General features: G+C 35.4%; 1 protein-coding gene across 3 annotated transcripts; it reads left to right on the forward strand.

Moving 5' to 3' along the window:
* Positions 1–302: 302 nt before the first annotated feature.
* LOC125059863 (facilitated trehalose transporter Tret1-like) lies at positions 303–19781 on the forward strand. Of its 3 annotated transcripts, none has more exons than XM_047664504.1 (11): positions 303–346; positions 7122–7185; positions 11884–12116; positions 12514–12667; positions 15137–15306; positions 15849–15972; positions 16621–16710; positions 17095–17153; positions 17736–17894; positions 18509–18691; positions 19398–19781. In XM_047664504.1, the coding sequence occupies exons 2-11, from the start codon at positions 7149–7151 to the stop codon at positions 19626–19628; spliced, it is 1440 nt and encodes a 479-aa protein (XP_047520460.1). In that variant the 5' UTR covers positions 303–346; positions 7122–7148; the 3' UTR covers positions 19629–19781. The 3 variants fall into 3 exon arrangements, with proteins under 3 accessions (XP_047520460.1, XP_047520461.1, XP_047520459.1); XM_047664505.1 differs by lacking the exon at positions 303–346 and adding an exon at positions 2941–2963; XM_047664503.1 differs by lacking the exon at positions 303–346 and adding an exon at positions 6266–6356.
* The last annotated feature ends 4050 nt before the right edge of the window (positions 19782–23831 follow it).

Genomic DNA, 23831 nt, shown 5'->3' on the forward strand with positions numbered 1-23831 from the left:
TTAAACGTAATTTAATCAATAAATCTTTTTATAAGTGTACTTGTTTACCTATATGAATACAGTTATTTTGAGTTGGAGTTTATTTAGTTTTAGTTTTTACTTGTGTGTTATTTTTGCTAGTTTGAATTTTTTCATCGTTTATTGATGCCCAGCGCGAAAGACCATATCGCTGAAAAGGAACTTGACCTAAAAATAATTACCACAGTTTTTTTCAAAATTCAAAAAACTCGGCGAATATACTTCGCTATGTAAAAATTCCATCAGTTTTATTCGCTCATTTGCCTGTGTCACTTGTGTCATATAAAAATGTAGATAATTAGTGTGTGTGTTTGTGTCTTAACAACTGGTGGGTAATTTAATTTATATTGGTGCTTTTATTGACGAACATGCGTATCTATGAATTCCAACTGTACTTCTACACAAACAATATTGATCTATTGAAATATAGATTAACCTAAACCAGCCAATGTCTAGATAGCTATTGTTCATTAGGCGCTATACTAGACCTGCGTTTTTACATTTTAATGTTTGTTTTCTCTGAGAATGATAAAATTATTTATATAATTAATTTAATTAAAAAGGCCGGCAACGCAATCGCGAGCCCTCTGGAATTGAGCATGTCCATGGGTGGCGGTAACATATAACATTAGATGAGCCTTCTAACTTATTTTTGTATTTAATGTTTGTTTGTTCTGAGTATAATAATATTCTTTATATAATAAATATAATAAAAGGCCGGCAACGCAATCGCGAGCTCTCTGGCATTGAGAATGTCATGGTATCGCATAAGATCAGATGTGCCTTCAACCCATTTGCACCCTGTTTTGTAAAAAAAAATAGAGGGAATAAACGATTTTTTGTCACAGTTAAATTTATAAACGCATTTTGCGGCTCAAATCTTAAAACTTAAAAAAATATAATTACCTGTAAAGTACTTTAAAATATGAATCTTTTTTTACAAAAGAAAATCAATCCTTACAAAAGAAAATATCTGTTGATGACCCCAAAAGCCTCAAAAACTTTTCGTACTGGAATCAATTAATACGCAAATTTTGAATATTTCAGTAAATAAATACATTATTTATGTAGCTTATCTCTGAGATAAGCTTATACAAAATATTATTATAATTTCGCCTTAATATGGTTTTTCCTTAGCCTACCTTTTTAGTAGCTTCGTACCAACAAATAGAACATTTTGTTAGCTAAACTTCGTTTTTCTGGAATAAAAACTGGTTCTTAGGGGTTTCCCTGTAATTTTTCTCTTCATAAAAACCTTCCTCAAAGTTCAAGGAATAAATAAAAAACAACTCGAATTGCTCTAGCAGTCTTCGAGTTTTGAGCTGCGGTTTATATTTGTATATAAATATATTATACACAGCTAAAGTTAATGAGACGGAAAGATCATTCTAAACGCATACTTTTGCGTTTATCTGTATCTCATCTTTTTACATTGGAGCCTTATCAAAGACATCAGTAATACGAGTCGTAGTCTTTACTGCTGGTGTTTTTTTCTGAATAAATATGAGTAGATTAGATCAGGATTTTTAAATACTACTCTTTAGATGTTGATGATTGCCTTGCGATTCTGTAACTCACGTAAGAAGGGAGCTTGTAGTTTATTGTTTATCAGAATACCAAATCATAAAATGACTTCTTTACGACTGATTTGAGCGCGACCGCCGCTGTGAAAACCGCTGTGTGAGTTCGAAAAGTGAGTTACAGAATCGCAAGGCAGCCAGTGTGCAACTAAATATATCCATCTCACATGCAATAATATTCAGGGTGCGCAAGACACGCGTATATCGCAATGACACAAATATTTAGATATTTTTTAATCGTATAGTGTTTTGTATGGTGAATTCATTTTCTTAGTACTGAAATGCAATTTCTTTCATATAGAGGCAATTTTATTGGACTAAAGAGTCACCCCTGGGTCAATCTGCAACCGTATTTTCTTATACGGTTCTTAACAGATTTGATACGTCAAGTATATGATTTTTATATTAAATGACAGTAGCACGATATACATAGGCTGCACTAAAAGTATCGGGAATGGAATAATACCACTGTTCCTGTCATATTTAAATCTTTTTAATTGAAAACTCCCTTTTTTAAATCGAATACCATTTTTTTTTTTTTAAAAAGATTCTCGGTCTTTTCACAAAGTTTTGTCAAACTTGTTTAGTCGTTGAGAAAATGGAATTGACTGGAGAAAATTCAAGAGCGATGATTTATTATGACTTTCGAAGTGGTTTATCACAAAACAGTGTGTTGACCGGATGATTTCTGCATTTGGTGATGAAGCCCCATCCAAAACCACAATTTATCGCTGGTTTGCTGAATTTCAACGTGGACGTGTCAAGCTCAGTGATGATCCCCGTCAAGGTCGTCCAAAAACTGCAGTCACCCAAGAAAACGTTGATGCTGTAAAATAAAATAAAATAAAATATGTTTATTATGGAACATAAGATACATGTATCACTTATTCCACGTCATTAAATTTCAATTTGTAGGCATCCCTACTCATCGGCAGACAGAGGGTGTAGGCCGAGAGAAAAAGCCGGCGTAAAAATAGCGGCTGTGCGTAAGCTGATTGAGGAAGATCGACATGTGGCATACCGCGAAATTCAGGCAACTTTAGACATTGGCATGAGTCAAATACTTCTTCAAATAGTCAATACTTCGAAAAGCAGCAAATACATTTTTAAATAGTAATGTTGTGTCACTTCCTTGATTCCCGATATTTTTACTCGTATTTGCCAATTATGCGCGACTTGCAAAATCAGTTCTTGGTGCCCCAAAGGCCGGTGAGATTAGATCAAAGGCCGAAGGTAGATGAGATTAGATATGTAAGAAGAAATTTTATATCACTTGACAATATATTCATTGTGAAAATTTTTCATTTGTATATTTAAAGACGTGCTATTCGTTGGTGTTTACAAGTTTTTCCTCATTTTTCTCAGGTAATGTTTTTACTAACACTTTCCTGAATACTAAAGTTCCGCTTATGTTTTCAAATTAAATTCATTTATTCATATAGGTAACACAATGTACACTTATGAACTTCAAAAAAGAAAAACTTATTAAATGCTTCTAATTTTACATTTACTGCCAGTTCCCAAATCAAGGGCGTAGAACGGATGAGAAGAATTGGCAATAAACGCCACTCTTTTTAATCGCCAAATTTTTTGTTTTACACAACAAGTTTTGCTTTATGTTTGTCAACCATGGTGTAACCATTACACCATGTTCCACATGACATCTTAAATAATTAATAGTTAATTAATAATAAATTAAAAATATTAACCATTCAAACAATTCTAGCGCTTCGAATCTTAAAACTTAGAAGAAACGTGCTTAAGTTAATTACAGCGCCATTGTTACTTTATTGGTCATAACAGCCCTGCGATTCTGTAACTCACTTTTCGAACTCACACAGCGGTTTTTCGCATCGGCGGTCGCTCTCAAATCAGTCGTGAAGCAGTCATTTTATGATTTGGCATTCTGATAAACAATAAACTACAAGCTCCCACCTTTTCAGAATGCCAAATCATAAAATGACTGCTTCACGACTGATTTGAGAGCGACCGCCGATGCGAAAAACGCTGTGTGAGTTCGAAAAGTGAGTTACAGAATCCCAGGGTAGAATTTAAAATGTTGAATATCAAATCGACCTAACTATTAGGACTGTTTTAATATTTCTCAACCTCATTCCTGGGTTATGTACTATATAATAACTATAAGTTTTTTCAGAATATAGGTAAAACAAGTATTATAAAAAGCACGAGGATGTCTTTACGCTACGCAAATTATTTTGTGCACAATGTTAGTACCTAATACTCGTTTACTTAATTTTATTATCCTGAACGCTATCACAACAACGCTATAGCAATCACAATAAAGTTATAGTTTAGATTGTAATTCTCCCAATTAAAAGTTAATGCGACATTTTAAAAACAAATAAAGAGAATCTATAAGAATAAAATAATATTCGAATTGATTACCCAGCAACAATCATTTATAATATGAAAGTGTAAATTTTACGTTTTATCTTGAAAGATTTTTTATCTCGCAAGATAAATCTCTGTGGTTTTGTATTTTGCTTGCAAAATCTAATTTCTCGACCAATTCTTATGAAATTTTTTATGATTATAGGAAATGTTAAGGGTGGTCCCCCCTTTTTTTTATGATACCGCATACAGAAATACATACTACTCTTAATTTTTACTCCTCTACGATCATCCCCTATGTTTTATTTGTTAATTAAAATCTTATGACTTGAACTCTGAGGCTTATTTACAGAAAAATTCACAGAATAACCTAAAAAGTTTTCATTCTAGAAAACCGAACATTCTGGGGTAGCATAGCAAAATGTTCCATGTTGGTATGTACTAAAAAGGTAGGCTAAGTAAAACCACATTAAGGAGAAACGAAGTTCGCGGGGGCAGCTAGTATATATATGAATATAGTTTATTTGGGTCCTGGGCATCACTAACCCGTGGTATGATGGTCGTGGTACCAATTCCAGCCTTGCGATTCTGTAACTCACTTTTCGAACTCACGTTAGTTCGACAAGTGAGTTACAGAATCGCAAGGCAGGTTTGATGTAGTTGTTGCAATACCCGAAGTGTTCCGAAGTAAGAAAATCTAATTTATCATCACTATGGATACATGGTAGCCTTACTATTTCCAATATATATTGTATGACTCGATGTTGTATCAGTGTATATTCATCATTTTAATAAACATATTTCGCACTGCAATTGGACCGCAAACTCACCGCAAGTGTATCGCGTTATGATGTGTCCACGGCGGGGTAACGGTTTGGTTAAGAATTTCGATTAACCTCTATTATTAATCAGCATTCGCCAATATTTAAACATACCATAATTAATTACTTTAACTGTAATCCAGTTAATAAAATTGAATGCCAATTAAACCAATTGTACAAACAAAACGCAGTCATGTTTATTTTAATTATGAATAAAACTAAGTATGAGACAATAAAATCATTTGTGGTTTACACATATTTAAATTATTTTGAAAATTGAAAAATTCTTTAAAATCTTGGTGGCCGTGCAAATACTGTACGTCTGTGAAGGTGATGAAGGTAACTGTAAACTTATTGATAATATTTTGACTTTTTTTAAAATATATAATAGGGGGGCAAACGAGCTTGCGGGACGACCAAAAAGGGCAGAACATAAGAATTTATATATTTATATGTAATGTATATGCAATACACAAATCTGCAGTATTTACAATTTCCTTAACTTATATAGTAATAATAATAATAATTAATAAATAGTACATTAAAACAAATTTAAATAGTTTGGTCCTTGTGGCACCTTTAACGCTGGCAGCATTTCCTCGCTGTATTGCAATACTTATTCGTTGAGCGAGGAAAGCACCAGCTCTGGGGTCACCCGTACCAGGCGCCAACTTAGTGACATGAGAAATAATACAACGAACGTCTACTTAAAAATAAGTTAAAATAAACAATCTTTAGTCATTTATTAAAAATTATGTATATTCAGACTATTTTTTGAACAGTGTTGTTTGCCTAGCTTCACCATGTGCCTCTCATCCCTGAGGTCCGTTCTATGTGGGCATTTAACATTCGCTCGAAAGGTGAAGGAAAACATCGTGAGGAAACCGGCATGTCTTAGACCCAAGAAGTTGACGGCGTGTGTCAGGCAAAGGAGGCTGATCACCTACTTGCCTATTACATTGACTAATTATCATAAAACAGGAACAGAAATCTGAGGCCCAGATCTAAAATGGTTGTAGCGCCATTGATTTATTTTTAACAACTTGGTACACAGGGATATTTGTACTGTCCAAACGTAACACACAAGCATATGTCAAATTATTCAAATGTCAATAAATTTTGACATATCCTCTATATGTCTATATCTCACACGAATATTGATGATTTGCTATTTTAAAAGAGTACCGAGAGTTTTTTACGCCGGCTTTTTCTCTCGGCCTACACCATATTCTGTCTTCTTTGTCGATGAGTAGGGATGCCTACAAATTCAAATTTAATGACGTGGAATAAGGGATACATGTATCTTATGTTCCATAATAAACATATATTTTTTTTTTTAATAACGACCACATAGTCGACCACAATTAGCTAGAAAATATATATAAAAAAGGAGTCATACACTTCTAAGTACAGTTTTCAATATTCAATGAACACAATTCAGTACAATATACTTTTATAGATTTATCACGCAACGAAAATTATTTGAGATATTTCATATTAAATAATATCACACTACGCACAATTGGTCTCTGCTCATTTTAATATGTCATTTGGTTGCGTTCACTTGTCTTGGATATATTTTAAGGTAATATTTTTGTTACACACAGTTTATCTTTATTGTACAATATTTTAATTAAACATCAAAATAGTGGTGACATTGTCATTTGTTTATTTGAAATCTGTTTCCCGCGTAAATGCGTGACAGAGGAACGCTTATTTTTGACAATTTACAAATTGTCTTTTGTTTACGCGAGCGTTTACGTTTCAAGAATTTTGATTTTATTATTTATATCGAGTTTATTAAATTAATTCGTCATTATAAATGCTGTTTCGTTATTTATTTATTTCGAATGGAATTTCTCACACACACACTTAATAATTGAATTTAAGTTTTTGACTTGTTTATCGTCAAAATATAAAAGTACATATTACAGCCAGTATATTCAATACAGTGAAAGCAAGATATTTATGTTCATATCATGCTATTATTATATAATATATAATAATCATTTATCTAATAGGCAAGTAGGTGATCAGCTTCCTGTGCCCGATACACGCTGTCGACTTTTTGGTTTGGTCGCGATGTTCTCCTTCACCGTTCCAGCGAATATTAAATGTGTACATAGAAAGTCCATTGGTGCACAGCTGGGGATCGAACCTACGACCTCAGGGATGAGAGTCGCACGCTAAAGCCACTAGGCCAACACTACTCATCGAAATGTGACTCAAGTAATTGGATATTCCATAAGTTTTGACATACAGAAATCATACTCTGCGCTTAAGGGAATTTCACAGTCAGCAGTGAGAAATGATAATAAAAACAAATATAAATTGGTGATTTTTGTTACAGTTTTGCGTGTAAATGTGAAGAAACAAAATGGGGTATCTGCGACAGTATCAAGTTACATTGGCATGTGAGTAAATTTTATAAATCATTGATGTTGTCGACTTATGAATGGTCGAAAAGGTCTTTGAGTATTTTGAATAATGTATACGTATGTGACAGCTCTGTAAACGCAATATTTAATCTGTGTACTGCCAATAACTGTCAAACAAATTCGTAGATAATAACATTTTATTTTTAAACTTATTTCTAAACATTTGGTCAAAATTGACCTCATTTTATTTACAAACAAATATAACACCAAAACAATGTTATCATTCACGTGTACCTAATGTATAGTATATATAATGTATAGCAGGATATAAGCACCGCAAGCAAGTATAAAGCGCAACGCGTGATTAAAAACAAAATATTTTAAAACAATAAACCTGTAATAAAATAACAAATTGTAGTATTTTGGTCACTCAGGCTTTCTTACTTTTATAAGCGATTATCTAAATCGTCGGAGTTACGCCCCAAGAGTACAGCCAGAGCCACTCTCTTCAATGTTAAGGCCGATTTACATTATCTTAGTGTTTAGGAGAGTGCTTTAGGATAGTACTTTAGTTGAAACATGTAAACGCTACTTGCTTTAGTAAACGCTACGCTAAAGAACTTGCATTTCAAGTTGTACTAAAGCACTCTCCTAAACACTAAGATAATGTAAATCGGCCTTTACATTGCCTTCATTCGTTACATAGCAATTAACATTTCATTATTTAGACATAGATCATTTATTACAAACAAATCACAGACACATAAACATAACATTAATCAAAGAAAACAAAATTAAATAAAAGATATAATGAGAGATATATAATATCATTTTTTTTCCTTTTCCTATTCCGTTCGTTTCAAGTATGTAATGCGTGTATCCTGTGGCTGTAATTGGCCCTGGCTCAGCATTATGCTGTGTAGCAGACGTGTTCCACAGCGCTGGTCATTCTGCCAGAGACCATATCACGCTATTACGCTTATAGTCTATTTTTGTACGCGAGTGGTTAATATAGAGTGAAAATAAAATCCTCTATTATTTAAAGCACCCCGATGACCCAGGAACTATATTTTTTTTTTTTTTTTTATACGAGGTGAAAATGCGCTTACGCAGGCCCGCATCAAGGATATCGAGCTTGACGCGGGGACTGTGGGGCTGGGTCTACACTCAAAACCCTCTGCTAAAGATGTTGAATTACTGACCACTTGTAATTGCCATCCTCGGCCTAGAGCGTATTGCTACGTTCTAAACCTACACAGTCTCCTTTCTTAGGTAGCATACTCACTGCTTGCCTTAGAAATTCAACCGTGCCCTCCATGTACGGTTTAAGCACTCGCCCGGTACCGCACAACCCTCCCAAAGGCCGAGAACAAATTTAAATTAAATTAAAACTTGCCCTCGAACCGGGAATCGAACCCGGTACCCCTCACCTAGCTGCCACTTAATAAGACCGCTAGGCTATGAGGCCCTTAAACCCAGGAACTATATGTTGTATGTCGCTTCATTACGTACTATATGTCATAACTCACAAAACCCTCTTGTCAAGCGCGAAAGCCCGGCCGTAGAGGAAGCAAAAAACAATGTTTCTTCTGGGGTAGAGACTCTGTGGTCGTTCAGGTACACAGGCGCTGTTTAAATATTTAAGTTGGTATATAATGTCGGTGACCCCAGAGCTGAAGCTCTCCTCGCTCAGGGAATAAGTATCGCAATATAGCGAGAAAATGTGGCGTTAAAGGTGCAATGGAACCTAACCTTACCTATCCAAACATTTGAAATTTATTATTTTGTCCTTTTATATTTTTATTACCTAGATATATCAACTAATAAAATATACTTTAATTTGAATAAGTTACAGTAAAACCTATGTTTCTTATAAATATGGCACTTACTAAAATTTTCATGTATCCTTTATTAGTTTAGTTTTATTTTCTTAATATATGTAATATGTATTTTTGCACTTCTTGCCTACCTCATTTAATTTATTACATTTTTCTTTCTCACAGTGGTTGCCTGGAAGACATCGCTCGACAGCGATAAGGCCGCCAGTTGCCCTCCTTTATTATCCTATATTATTCCCTAATTATGTTAAATTTTTATATTGTGATGCAACGAAGTGTAAATTAAAAAATAATAAACAAAATTCCCTACCTACCTACCTTCATATCAAATAGTGAATCTATTTAAAGAAATATCTGAGTAAATGTACAAGATAACACATGTTAAGCCCCATCCACATGCTTGACAAACAATGGCAAACAGCCTACAGCAAACAGCAAACACGGACGTGTGGATGGGTGTTTGTCGTTGTTTGCCTGTTTGTGTTTGTGTTGGGCAGTGTTCGGCATCGGTGTCGGTTTATCTTGCCAGATCAAAGGATGTTTGGCAAACAGTTTGCTACGTATCCACACGTTTGGCAGCGATCAGTATGCGCGCGAGCTTGCGGGAGGCGGACGTATTTACTTGATATACTTTTTCTATTAAAGCCCAAATAATAGGTCTAAAGCAGTACCTTGTACGATTTCTATGTATTTTAATCATCCACCATCGTCTTTGCTTTCTTCTCTTTTTCCTTTTTTCTTTCTCTTGCTTTAATTTATAATAAAAATATGTCAACCCGAAAGTAATAGCTGCCACAAGCTCGTCGTCCGCCATGTTTGCCGATTCGGAATGTTATGAAGGTTCGCCAAGCATGTGGATGGCTGTTTGTGTTGGGTGATTGTGGTTGGTGTTTGGGACTTCGTTTGCTGTTTGCGGTGTTTGTGACAAACAGCCAGCGTGTGGATGCCCCATTACATATTTAGACAAACGCAGCTAAATAGCTGTCATAAGTTCATTGCCCTCGTTAAGTTCGCTGGCGGTTGTTGCAGATATGTTCAAATATGTTAAATGAGTTTGTTTGAAGCTGGGCTGAACTGACTTTAATCATTTAATTGGGCTTATTGGGGTTCATAAATCTAAGTGATACTTCAATATAAGTATAGTCGAACTTTTTGGACATTATCGGAAACAAAAATGTTGTATTATAATTTATGAGTGTGGATAAAACTAAAGGGCTCAATTTGGCTTCAAGTGTGCTATGATTTTTTACATTTTGTTTACGCTTCTAACTATTAACTAAACACCAACCAATCAATTTTGTACCAATTCTTTAAAGGCCGGCAACGCACTCGCGAGCCCTCTGGCATTGAGAGTGTCCATCGACGGCGGTATCACTTAACATCAGGTGAGCCTGCTGCCCGTTTTGCCCCCTATTCTATTAATATATATATATATGTAAATTATTTAACGTTAGGTTACATAACTCCCTTTTTAATGTTTAATTTTACAACTAAAATAATAATGTGACTGTATCCTATCTTATAGCCAACGTAACAGTTTTGGGTGCAGTTTTGTTCTTCAATCCCTATCCGTACTAATTCTTACAAGGCAGTGCACTCACGAGCCTTCTGGCATTGAGTGTCCATTTTTTTTTTTATATAATAGGGGGGCAAACGAGCTTGCGGGACGACCAAAAAGTGCAGTTTTCGCAGCCCATAGACACCCATTTTTAGTGGGTCCGTTGCCGGCCTTTGAGGGAGGAGTACACTCGTCGTATCTCTGAGGGAAGACCCCCACCGGGAGTCGATTCCACAGTTCGCTAGTTCGCAAAAGAAAATGCCATATCACTTAACATCAGATGAGCCTCCTTACCGCTTGGCTGTTATCTATAAAAAGCGCTGGTATCGATTTTTTTTAATACCTACGGGAACCTGGTTTCAAGAACAAGGAAGCTACCGAAGCGCCTTTAGGGTAATTTTTCTTATATCAAGCGATAAGATTCGTTGTTTGGAGAATGTTATCTAACTCTTGACATCACGTGCGGTGACTTCAGTGTTATCAGTTATTAAGAGGCGTTGTATGAATAGTACAATGCTAAACACACAAATGCTATATTGTATTCTATTATCTTATTGCAATGTTCTAGGGGCAAGAATTATCTAGTGGTGATAAAGCAGGACCAATTGATGCATCTGCCCTTTGCCCTCTGAGACATACAGACATTTTTATGTCTAAGACATGCCTATTTGCTAAGGCAAACCAGGAATCGAATACACGACCACTGCGTTAAGTATCGCTGACCTTTTAGGAATGTTACGCTGTTTGAAGGACCCTAAGTTGAATTGGTTCGATAATTTTTCGATGGAAATTTCCACATAATGGAGGGAAAGACACACACCGAAAGCGCTTCATCTTTAGGTTTACGAAATTTTTTACATTTTTAGGAACACTTCAAGTATGCCGAAGTATTTCCGAACCAATTACACTTAGAGTCCTTCAAGAAAAGGTCGTAGCAATTCTTTAAATAACGCAACGCACTTGCGAGCTCTATCACTTAACAGATAAGGCTCTTGCCCCCATTACATATTAAAACATATATATTTCAGAGATTAGGTTATAATAGAACACGGTGTAATTTGTTTGATTACAATGGCAACACCACGCAATATCATAGACATCTACAGGTTGTAAAGTATCAATGTGTCAATTGTAAAAGTCAATTTGTCAGTAGTGCGTAGAATCGGTCGTGAAGAGCTAGAGTTCAGAGTTGCTTTCCGATCGGCGCCTGCGCCGGACGTGCGCATTGACTGTGTTTAAATATTAAGTAATAATGTCGGACGACGGTAGTGATACCAACTTTGTTATTATAAATCGCGTTGAATCTCCGACATATATAATATATATATATTTTTACAGGTTCCCTCGGCAACTTCATCATAGGCATCATTTTTGTCTGGCCATCTTATACTTTAAAACTATATACATCTGCTAATACAACCTTGCTTGATGAACCGCTGTCAGACATGCAGAGTGCGCTGGTGGGCAGTTTACCAAGCCTAGGGGCTATGGTCAGTACCATGTTTGCTGGAGTTATGCTGAACACTCTTGGAAGGCAGAAAGTTGTCTTGTGCGTTGCTATGCCCTTCTTGGTACGTAATTACCACGTTTCTAAGTTTCCACCACCACCAAGTTTCTAATTTCAAAAATAGAGAATGGTAAGTAGTTTAAAAATCTATAAAGATTTCAGAAGACTTTTTACTTTTATTTATCTTTCAATGAGTACCCTCAACTTATGTTGGATTAACATTTTATGAGGGTAGATGCAAATATTTGTAATTTGACTTGAAATATCGGAAAAAATTGTTGGTGTTAGACATGCTTTGGGTTTTTTTTTGTTCAGAAGCATTATTCTACTTATTTGCTATGTGTTTAATTTAAGAATCGAAATCTAATCATTATTTTGTATTGGTCGAAACTTGTTTTAAAAGTGAAAGCTATTAATGGCGCTGTATAGGACTTCAATAATATCTCTTGTTAATTTTCTAGCTCTCGTGGTTATTGATCGACCTCAGTTCGTCGGCTACATTGCTACTCCTGGGCAGATTTCTATCAGGCCTGGCATGTGGAGTATGTTTTGTCCTAGCCCCTGTGTTCATATCCGAAATCGCTGATCAATCGATTCGGGGATCGCTCGCTGCTGGTAGGTTATTTAAAATTCATCCAATCGCCGTTCAGTTGCTTGCCTTTCAATCCACAGATTGCACTCCGAAGAATGCTTATTGGAGCTACACAACCTAATTCCGTCATCCTCTTTCAAACAACGCTCATCTAGAAGCACGCTGGAGTTTCACCAGCTCGTTGTTGACATCCCCAGTAGCCGCACTTCACGATAAAAATCGTCGTTTCTTGTTAAAACAGCAAAGGAGTAGAACTCCATGCTCCCTTCTATCATCTCTAGTAAATTAATATGAGTTAAATAGGCATCTCCTGGACAGGCGCTCCAATAGGCCGCATCTCATTTAACATCAATTTGGATTGTGGCTGTCCAGGGGGTTTAGTCATGAGGCCTTAAAATGACAGTTCATGTCGACAAATTTTCATATAAATGTACTAGTTGATTTTAGTTTATGTTAAGTTTAGTTATTTATTTCAATGTATATTATTTTATTATTATATTTTATCGAGATATATTGTATAACATGTTCTCTCTAGAATTTCATATACATACTGATTCGATGAACTCGGATTGTTCTCTGATGTAGAGAGCAGGAATATACTATATTTAATTGAGTCTTTCTACATACACTACTGTGAAGGCATTTTGACTAAACCCCCAGTTCTGTATAAAACAGATTAACATAATCATAAGAATATGAATTAAAATTTACCCATATTACATAATTGTATCAATAAACGACCGAATTCTTAACCAAATGCTTTGAAATTGAGATGTTTTTTAGTATAAAAGCCTGCTTCAATGATTTACTGTATATTTAGTGGTAGGGGAGCCCACGATGCTAAATGGGGATTTACTCGAGCGTCGTAGAGACCTATTGGGATGCAAAGCTTAGATAATAAGAAGAAAAAAATGTTATATGATATATACCTTTTCATCGGTGGGGGAAGCGGCTATAGATTGTTAAATATGTAAAAAAAAACTGTTGCATGGACATCCTCGAGCGCGTCAGATATTGATAGCATCAATGCCCTACGTATTTTTAATAATGTACGTATGTTAATCTGATCGTTTGCATGATGCGGGTGGTTGTATTTAAGGGTTGAAAATGAAAAAAAAATAAAAATTATCGAGCGCGTCAGATTTTTCTAAGGGAGTGTTAAGTGCACCAAAAAAAAGCTCTCATTCACTAATCTGACGATTTCGATGGGACGCAAACCCACGGCCATTTTCATAATTTGCAAAAAAAATCGCAATTTTGAAATACTCAAGCGCGTCAGATTAAGATATATGTGGTTCATCTTTATGTTCTAAACGTACTGTCTCATAATCTGACAATTATCTAGAGGGATTCGCCTGATCTGACAAATTTATTTTAGAAAAACGGTTCACCTAAAGGGCCATCCCTGCAACTTCCCGCTAATTCCATTCCTGGGCGCTTAAAATTGATATTTTGAGCTCGCTGAGTTCAAAGAAATAACATTTCTATGCATTTGAGCTCTCCCAGCTCGAAAGTCTGATAGAAGTTTCATAGAACACTATTTTTGGAATTTTCAAACCGCAATAACTTTTGAATGGATCAAGCAATTTTCACGCGGTTGGCGGCTTTCGACGCAGTTTTATCATCCTCATAAGTAATTAATTAATTTTAATTTATCGAACCACAAATTTCGGAGTAATCCCGAAAAAACACTTTTTCGGGTTTCTTTCGTTCACGATATCTCTCGAACGAATCAACCGCTTTTGACCAGCTTGGTGGCGATCGACGTGGTTTTTCAAGCTCAAAGGCGGATTCGTTTTTGAAGTTGATCGAAAAAGATACCACTTTAAAAAAAAATATTTCTTATTTTTTTAAGATTTTTCAAAATTTCTCAAAATCTATCGGTCCGAATCGGTTCAAATTCACAGGAAATGTAATTTTGAGGGAAATATTTAGAACGCCGTTTAGTAGATTCCGATCGGTTTAAGGAAATGTAGGCATCACGCAGCTGCACGCATTTAACTTTATCGACGAATTTTTGTTATTTCGGCTTGCGGAAATCGTCAGATTATATATTTTTCATTATTCTTTAATTATTTCCTTCAAAATAAAAAAAAATTAGCTACGCTCGAGAATGTCGAGATGACGTTTTTTTTTTACAACTTTGTTGCCCTCCCCTTTTTTTCCGTCACTCTCAAATTGTCAGATTAATGGAATATACACTTTTTAGGATGTAATTAACTCACCCTACCTTAATCTGACGCGCTCGGGAATTTCTGATGGTCAATTTTTTTTTACTAATCTGATTCTCTCTCCTTCACGGGCGGCCTTACATATGGGCCTCATATTTTGTGGAGGTACTTAACCGGGTACAAGGTATCCCCCTATATATTAAACTGCCGCGCTTTAGTAAATCCCGAAATCCCCTCTTGGGCTCCCCTACCATAGTGGGAAATGTTGTACATTGTGAAATACTGTGCTTAATAACTTTGCGATTTTTTATAATATTGCAGCACCTACAGCATTCTACTGTTTCGGAGTATTAATGTCATTTGTGATGGGCTGGACGCTGTCATTCAAGTACATAATTTGGACAAATATATTCATCTGTGTGCTTTATGCTGCTCTTTTACTATCGGTGAAAGAGAGCCCCGTGTTTTTACTGATGAAAAATAATGAAGAGGTAACTATTTTTTTTTAACTTTTAATGGCGCCACAATCCTATATTTATTTAGAATATAATTCATATATGAATTATTAATAATTTTCTCCGTTTGTAGACAAGTTAGCACTGGTCATGGAGTTTTTAAATCTCAGACTCAAGGAACTGAGTTTCCTCTATGTAGTATCTTTGGTAAATTTGTGGAATCACCGCACAACCTTAAAACAGCTCCAATTTTTTTTCTACATATTTTCATCACTCTGCAACGGTACCATGCAATAATGTAGTGGCGTATGCTCTAACCCCATAGAAATTAATTAAAAAATCATGATTTGTGTGATACCTTTTTAACCTAACCTAACCTAACCAAACGTGATCAAAAACGCCACTTAGAATAAAGAAATTAAATAACCTAACCTATCTAAGTGGTTAAAGAAAGAAATGATTCTATAACCATAAGTCATAAGATGATAAGAGTCGTAAAGTCTTTACTCTGAATGAACCCAAGACATGACAGTTTCCTCAGCAGTTAAAATTTTTAATAAATTTAAAATTATTTTCAGGAGGCAAGGAAGTCTATAGCCTATTACAAAGGAATGTTCGTGGACTCAAAACCAGTGTTGGCAGAATTGTCGAGACTAAAACAACAATTGATGCCAGCCTTTGAGCTTATGACTGTAACAGCTGGTATGATCCTATAATAATAAAGAAATTTGTGGGTAGGCGTAATTTTTTCTTACGAAAAATGTATACGATTTGTACCCTCCACCGAAACTGATCGGATTTTTGTGAAATTTGTGTATATTTGTTAGACCGTAAACTAAGTTTATACCCCGTAGGGTTATCCCCGTAGTGGATAGCCCGAAAACATTTTTTTTTTAAATGATAACCATCTTTTTTAATAGCGATATTAGTTCTGTAATAATCTTTGTGTGTACGTCTATATGAGTTGTGTGCTGCGATATTACGGGCTCCTGAAGAAGTTGCATGGATCTGGTTCTCATGTTATACACGTGTAAATTTTGACGTGACAACGTCTAATAAATCGATGAACGCCAGCTGCACGCACAAAAATGTATGACTGATTGTCCCGTTATGCTTATTGTCCCATTACGCTCATTGTACGCATGCACCGTTTTTTTCTAACATGTTTTAATAAGTATTTTATATTTTCTCTCTTCTCTTTTTAAAATCAATTAATGGATTCAATGGCTCTTTATTGTTTTTTTCTTTCTGAAACTGAAAATGGTAGGATACTCAAATCAAAAAAGCAATATTAAAGTTTGTAGTTTCTGCTAATGCTAGTTAATAACAAGCACCTTCATATCCTTACAGATGGGAAAATAGATGAAGCAGAAAAGGAAAAGCTCAATCCAGACCAAGCTGATGTTAACACAGAGAAAATATCGCCCTTCAAGATGTTGTGTAAGTATTTTTTTAAATTTAAGAATACATAAAGGTAACTATTTTGTGCCTGTCTCTATGCCAAATAGGCCGGCACTTCCTAGCCTTATGGCAATGTGATGTCTATGGGTGGCAGTATCACTTATGTGAGCCTCCTACCTCACTCTCAATCAGTTCTATCTCGTGGTAGGTGATTAAAATGGAAATGTGTCACTCCTGCGCCGATATAAATTATTCTAATCTAACGATTAAAAGGCCGGCAACGCACTTGCGAGCTTTCTGGAATTGTTAGTGTCCACGGTATCACTGCACATCAGGTTAACCTTCTGCCTGTTTGTCCTGTTATATAAAAGTAAAAGATCTTGCAGAAAAGTTGGTTCTTATTTAAGTTTTTGTATGTTCCAGTATTTTCGGCGACATCAAGACGTGCGTTTACCGTTGTGGCAATCACAATTTCATTTCAAGTAAGTATAAAATGTTACCGCAGATAATAAATGATCCACGAAAAATTCAAGTAGAGTCAAGCGTTAACGATAAATAAATAAAAGTACTTGTTTTTAAAAGCGGTGAAAAAGGTGGAGAATAAAAAGAGTGACACTGTCCAAATGTAGGACACTAATAGATGAAGAGGTGATTGGATAATTCGTAAAAGTTTTGTCCAAAAACTGTGCACTTATAGCTATAGAAATAAATCATTATTAGTACTAGGTTATGCCCTTGTATTTTCTATCTTCCTCCGTGGATAATCTTAGCCCGAGAATGGATTCTTTTGAAATGGAGTGAATATTATAGGTATTCTCTAAAATATGTAAATCAGTTTTTAGGTTAGGTTTTACAAGTACTTGTGACATAATCCCCTTTCGACCAGCGTGATCCACCAACGCTAAATGACATTAGCTTCCCTTTGTCACGTGACCATATCATACAAGTTTGTTTGGCGTGAGTGAGTCACGCCTGACGTGAAGTGATCTTAAACCCCAGTGCCCAAATTTAGTTGCTGATCCATTACTAAACAAGTGTGTTTATATTTTTTTTAATGCCTTCAGGTTATGATGGGTATGGTGGCAGTCCAAGTGTACGCGGCGGAAATCTTTCAGCGTGCAGCTCCAAGTCTCTCTTCGGACATGTGCTCTGTCCTCTTCGCTCTTGTACTGTTGTCCGGTTGTCTCTCTTGCGCATTTTTCTCCGATAAATTTGGAAGAAAGGTAAGGTGTTTTAAAGTATCAGAATTTCTAACAGTTACGTCAAAACCCATACTATAATCGTGGACTGCCATTGATAATCACGAATTCTCTAGTGACAAAGAAATATGCACTTCTTACATTAGGTATGATATTTGAGAGTGTTATGATTTTTATTTTATTTTAGTTTTGCTCTCAAACATCACAAATCTTACAAGGAGGACAATCAGATACTTATGAATACTGTATGGAAGAAGTCGCATGGGTCCGCCAAACATCCGCGAATATTCAATCTAAATCTTAAATTCATTATTATGTAGGAATAAAGAAATCAATAATAATAGCAAATAATTAACACAACAAGGTTTCTAAAAGGCCTCTGATGGAGTTGCTGAAAAGTCCACTGAGTAATTTTTCATCACAGTTTTGTTGTAAGGTAATTGTAGGCCAACCGGAACCGCTTACACTCAAAGCTTTAAGTCCACACGGAGTACTGTTCTCACCTTTGGGAAGGAGCTCCCCAGTACCAGCTTCAACCACTTCACCGTATTCAACGAAAAGCGTAGTTGTAGAGATGTAGGATCTCTCTGCATCTTCAACCGCAATTACGGAGAGTTCTCATGCTTAATACATTCTAGCCCCTCATCATTGGATCTTCCGTGGGCGTGACGCTGTGCCTCCTTAGCATGGCCTTCTTGATGCAGACCAACATCGGACCAGCTTGGGTTGTTGCAGTATTGATCCTGGTCTTCTGTTTCTCATTCATGTTTGGAGCTGGCTCGGTGCCTTATGTTCTGCTGGCGGAGGTCTTTTTACCAGAGGTATGTATTTATATACTTTGAGTAAGTTGGGTAAGGGTCGACGTGCCGCTAAGTATGACTCCTGTATAGTCTATGTGTAATACCGTAATGGACTTGACATACTCAGTCTAGACTCGGGATTATGCCCTGACTATTGTGGTAAATGTAGAGATATTAGAGAGAGAGAGAGAGAGAGAGAGAGTATGTAATTCATATAATTTCATTTTAAATTTCGTATAATATTCATATGCAAGAGAATGATAAAATCATAAAAGTTGGTGACAATTGACACATTTACTTTTGTTGAAACTCTTGTCACTTCTATCATACCGAACTACATACATTTATTTGTATTTTCTTACTATAAATGCCTGTTGTTGCCTACTGTTGGTTGTGTAGCAAGGTGTAATAGTTGCAATTATCGTATAAAAAAAGTAGGAAATATTGTTTAAAAAAAATGTTGAATTATTTTGATACGGAAGAGCTGGAAACCCTGACACAGGTTTTCAATTAAAAGAGTTCCCAAATTTTACACATTATAAAATATTATGATAATTAAACACATTATTATTTTTTAAAAAATCGGCGATTAGAAATTCTGGCAGAGAGTTTCTTTTGTCGCATCTGTTCTACGCCCTTATTTTGTATGCTGGCAGTAAATTTAGCATCACTTTTTGACATTCATAACTGTAGTTACCAAAATTTTGACTTAATTCACGTCTTTCAGGTACAAAACCTCGCATCAATGCTTCTACTGGAACTTGTCTGGCTGCTAAACTTCGGTCTGGTTGGAGTTTTCCCCTTCATGATCAAGTTCTTAGGCATCCACGGTTCCTTCTACTTCTTTGCCGTTTTTGGAGTATTGGACGTCCTGGCTGGAATCTTTTTGGTCCCGGAGACAAAAGGACTATCGCGAGAACAAATACAAAAGGCTTTGCAGGGGAGAAGAAAAACGTAATTTATTAATTTTCCGCCCCAGTTGGTTTTGTGATTTTTAAGTTAGAATTTTTTGCTAGAGGAATACTTCCGAACAATATCACATAAAATACAGTAGAACTCAAACATCAATGGAGACGCCAAGAAACACCTTGATGGCTGGAAGTCTTCCGTGATCAGTTTCACCAGACATTTTCTTTTGCGAACTCTGGAACTGTGGAATCGACTCCCGGTGGGGATCTTTACGTATTATAACAGTCTGCTAATACTTTCGTGTCGTTCCGATTCGTTGATGGACTCTTTCGTCACTCTCTGGATCCAGCTGATGCAAAGCATGCGACGGCAATACCACATCTCAAAAGCTTCGAGGCTTCTTGTGTCTTCTTCAATCGTCTATTGGACAGATGTAAGAGTGTAAGAGTCGAACCCTCAGTTTGATACTCATGTGGTGACACATAGTTCTTCAGTTTATGAAAAGATGAAGTTGAGCGCGTCTCATACGACTTAGGTGTTTCACTGGAACTATTTCCATGGTTTTTGATTAATTAATTTATTTATTGAAGTTTACCACATCATACATAATACTATATTTACGGTATATGTTACATAGTCTCATACAGAGTTTAGGTAAAGATAAATGTTACAAAAAAAAAAGAATTTAAAATGTTTAATTGTATGAGTACTACATGAAATGTATTGGAGAAAATAACGAATAATAGATAGACAATCTAGATAACGATTTTAAATTTGTGCTAATTATAATATACACAACTTGAACAGTGACTATTGCTTAAAGAAATATTTATGTACATGACGAGAAAAGAAGAATCCTACTTCCACGATATTGGTGCCATGATGAAATAGTTTGTTTTAATATTTTGACGGTTATAATGTATACGTTTTAGAATTGAACATCTTTAACTGCCCTGCGATTCTGTAACTCACTTTTCGAACTCACACAGCGGTTTTCGCATCGGTGGTCGCTGTGTGAGTTCGAAAAGTGAGTTACAGAATCGCAAGGCTGGATAAAAACATGATTAGTTGACAACAAACAATAATGTGTTAAGGGTATAACTAAAATAATAATTTATGTTTTCTATCAGAGTGTTTACATTATGAATAGGTACGGAGTTAGATTTTATTTGTAAAATCATGATAAACTTATTTTATATAAGAATTTACAATTTAAACCAAATTAATTTATTTGGTCATTAAGTAAGCGAAATAAATATTATTTATGGCTTTAATTATGTGCCTTATACTTAGATATAGACATAACATTTATTTCTATCGAAACACACACAGAAACACTTGAAATAATAATAATAAAAAAGAACAAAATATTTTTTTTTTCTTTTAAGGAACAAGGTACGTTATAAGTGTGTAATGTGTGTGTTGTGGTTGTAACTGGCCCTGGCTCAGCATTATGCTGAGTAGCAGACGTGTTCCACAGCGCTGGTCATTCTGCCAGAGACCATAACAGCTAGTTTGCGCCTCAGTCATAAAAAAAGAAAAAGAATAAGCGTGACGTATTTTTTGTTGTGTTACGTTCATTGAAAATAAGATGTCTTCACTTATTAGCAGGCGTATTCTAAAACATTTATAGTTTTAGTATTGTCTCTATTTTAATATAAGCATATGTCCCTTACTATCAAATTGTGTTTACGCTGTGATAAAATGAGATGGGAATTATTTTCATAGGTAAATATTATGGTACTTTAAAGGTCGGCAACGCACTCGGGAGCCCTCTGGCATTAAGACTGTCCCTAGGCTGCAATATGATTTAACATCAGCCTGTGAGCCTTGGTGAGCCTCCAAGCCGTTTGCCCTCTATTCTATAAAAAAAACAGATGTTTTTTTCTCACACCTAATAGATTATTAACGATTGATTTGTACGGAAAGAAATACAAAAAAAAATCTATAAATTGACGTTAGCTGCCAGTTCTTAGAGGCATAAAACGGAACGAGAAGAACTGGCAATAACTGTTGAGGAGGCAACGTTGCCTGTTTGAAGCAATTAATAAAAATGCTTTTGTTAACCATAGTTCGTAGTAGATAAGACTTATAACATTACATTTTTGCATTTATAAGATTAAGTTGTGAATGTAAAGGCATTTCCTTACACTTTATTAATAGAAAAGAAAAGCTAAGTCAAATAAAGAGATTTATAAGCAGCCAGGCTTTCATTTCAAACTAAAGGTTTTGTAAGACTTAGGATCCTTCAAGTAGAAAGAGCGTACCAATTCCTATCTGAAATATATCTAAATATCTAAATATCTGAAATAAAATGCTATTATTAATATTATCTGCAGTACTAGACGGCATGAAAACTACGAAAGTCATATAAAGCATGTGAGAGAAAGATATACAAATTACACATGTTGCTATACAAATAATGTGGCAAATATTTCCTTTTTAATATTAATTAGTTTTGCGTCTTATGTACTTCTGTGTTGCACTAACGTCATTAAATTTTGATCCTGAAAAGGTCCCTGGAAGAGATCGCTCAAAAGCAATAAGGCCACCCGTTACTTAACTATTTAAGGGCCTGTTTCACAATGTACAGATAAGTTCTACATAAGTTCCAAATTTGCTATTTATTACTTATTGGTAGGATATACACTATTGTTGCGTTTCACAACTGTCAGATAGCGCTATTCGTCACATAAAGTCCATCATAAGTTATGAGTCCGATGAATGTCAAATAGTACAATTTATCTTCCAAATAATTTATGTGTTGCATATCTATTTGGTACTTTATCCATACATTGTGAAACAGACCCTAAATGTTATAATTTGTACTGATGTTTGCAATGACTAATAAAATAAATAAAATACCCATACCTGAACAATGTTTTAATAAAAACAAATGATAAACATTTTAATTAATAATAAAAATATCTACTCCTGTGAAATCAGCTAGAGTGAAACAGCAATACACAGCAGTGCAAAAACAACTTTATGCCATAACAGTTTATAGTAGCAGATGCAGCATAGCGGAGGTGCAGGATTTAGCATGAGATCAAGAAACGAGACCAGCGATCTATGACTCCTGCAATATCATGTTAATCACGTACGGTAGTCAGAGAGTCTATAAGCAATAATAGCCTACCCATTTATTCCTATTTCACTTGTTGCTAACACTTCTAATAACCGAATTGGGTTTGGATTCTTTACGACATCGATATCGCGGAAATTTAGACCATATTAACATTGCTAAAATCTTCGTATAAAGTAGAAAACAATTGACGGTTGCAAAAATTGAATACGAATTTTGTCTACATGAAAGTGTAAATAAGAAAGAAAGAGATTTGTTATAGAGGAAAAATTACTTTGAACTACCCGTCGCGATACTATCAGTACGATAACGTCCATGAGTCGCGCAAAGTAATTTAAGTTAGCCAATAGGACCCCTTCTTGACAAGAAAGGCCCGTAGGTTTTTACGGATCCGAATGATCCAATCACCGTAGCCAATGACAAATTAAAAGCCGCAAAGGAAAATCAATGTCAGATTAGGGTAAAACCCCGCCTTCACCGAGGAACCCCGTACTTCGTACTTTCAAAATTCAAAATTCAAAAATCATTTATTCACGTAGGTAACACAATGTACACTTGTGATTCGTCATTAAAGAAATACATATTAATGCTTCTAATTTTACATTTACTGCCAGTTCTCAAATCAAGGGCGTAGAACGGAAGAGAAGAACTGGCAATAAACTCTCCGCCACTCTTTTTAATCGCCATGTTTTTTTTTTCTTCGCTCACTCCAGTGAGCTTCCGTCCTGCCATTCAGGCGATTGAACACCTCGCGATGCCCAAAAGGTTCCTCACGATTCCTTCACCATAGGAGATTGTGTTACATTCGCACATAGAGATACAAGTTTTGGGTTGGGAATCGCGATCCCCAGGTCTTAGGTAGTATAGCGCCACTGATTTATTTATATTTTATCAGATAGATTATAGTATCTATAGGCCGATTTACATTATCTTAGTGTTTAGGAGAGTGCTTTAGTACAACTGGAAAGGCAAGTTCTTTAGCGTAGCGTTTACTAAAGCAAGTAGCGTTTACATGTTTCAACTAAAGTACTATCCTAAAACACTCTCCTAAACACTAAGATAATGTAAATCGGCCATAAATCTTTAGTCTAGAAAGACAGTCTGCATTTCGTCTAACACTTAAACAAACTATTTATTTCTATTTCCAACCCGGTGAGTAAATAGCTT

This window comes from Pieris napi, chromosome 20, assembly GCF_905475465.1.
Source record: "Pieris napi chromosome 20, ilPieNapi1.2, whole genome shotgun sequence".
Lineage (NCBI taxonomy): Eukaryota > Metazoa > Arthropoda > Insecta > Lepidoptera > Pieridae > Pieris > Pieris napi.

Excerpts from the sequence above, each read along its gene's own strand:
- LOC125059863 (XM_047664504.1), top strand. The coding sequence starts at position 7,149 with ATGGGGTATCTGCGACAGTATCAAGTTACATTGGCAT. Across the intron at positions 17,895-18,508 it reads CCGATAAATTTGGAAGAAAG|CCCCTCATCATTGGATCTTC; the intron begins GTAAGGTGTTTT and ends AATACATTCTAG. Across the intron at positions 18,692-19,397 it reads CGGAGGTCTTTTTACCAGAG|GTACAAAACCTCGCATCAAT; the intron begins GTATGTATTTAT and ends CACGTCTTTCAG.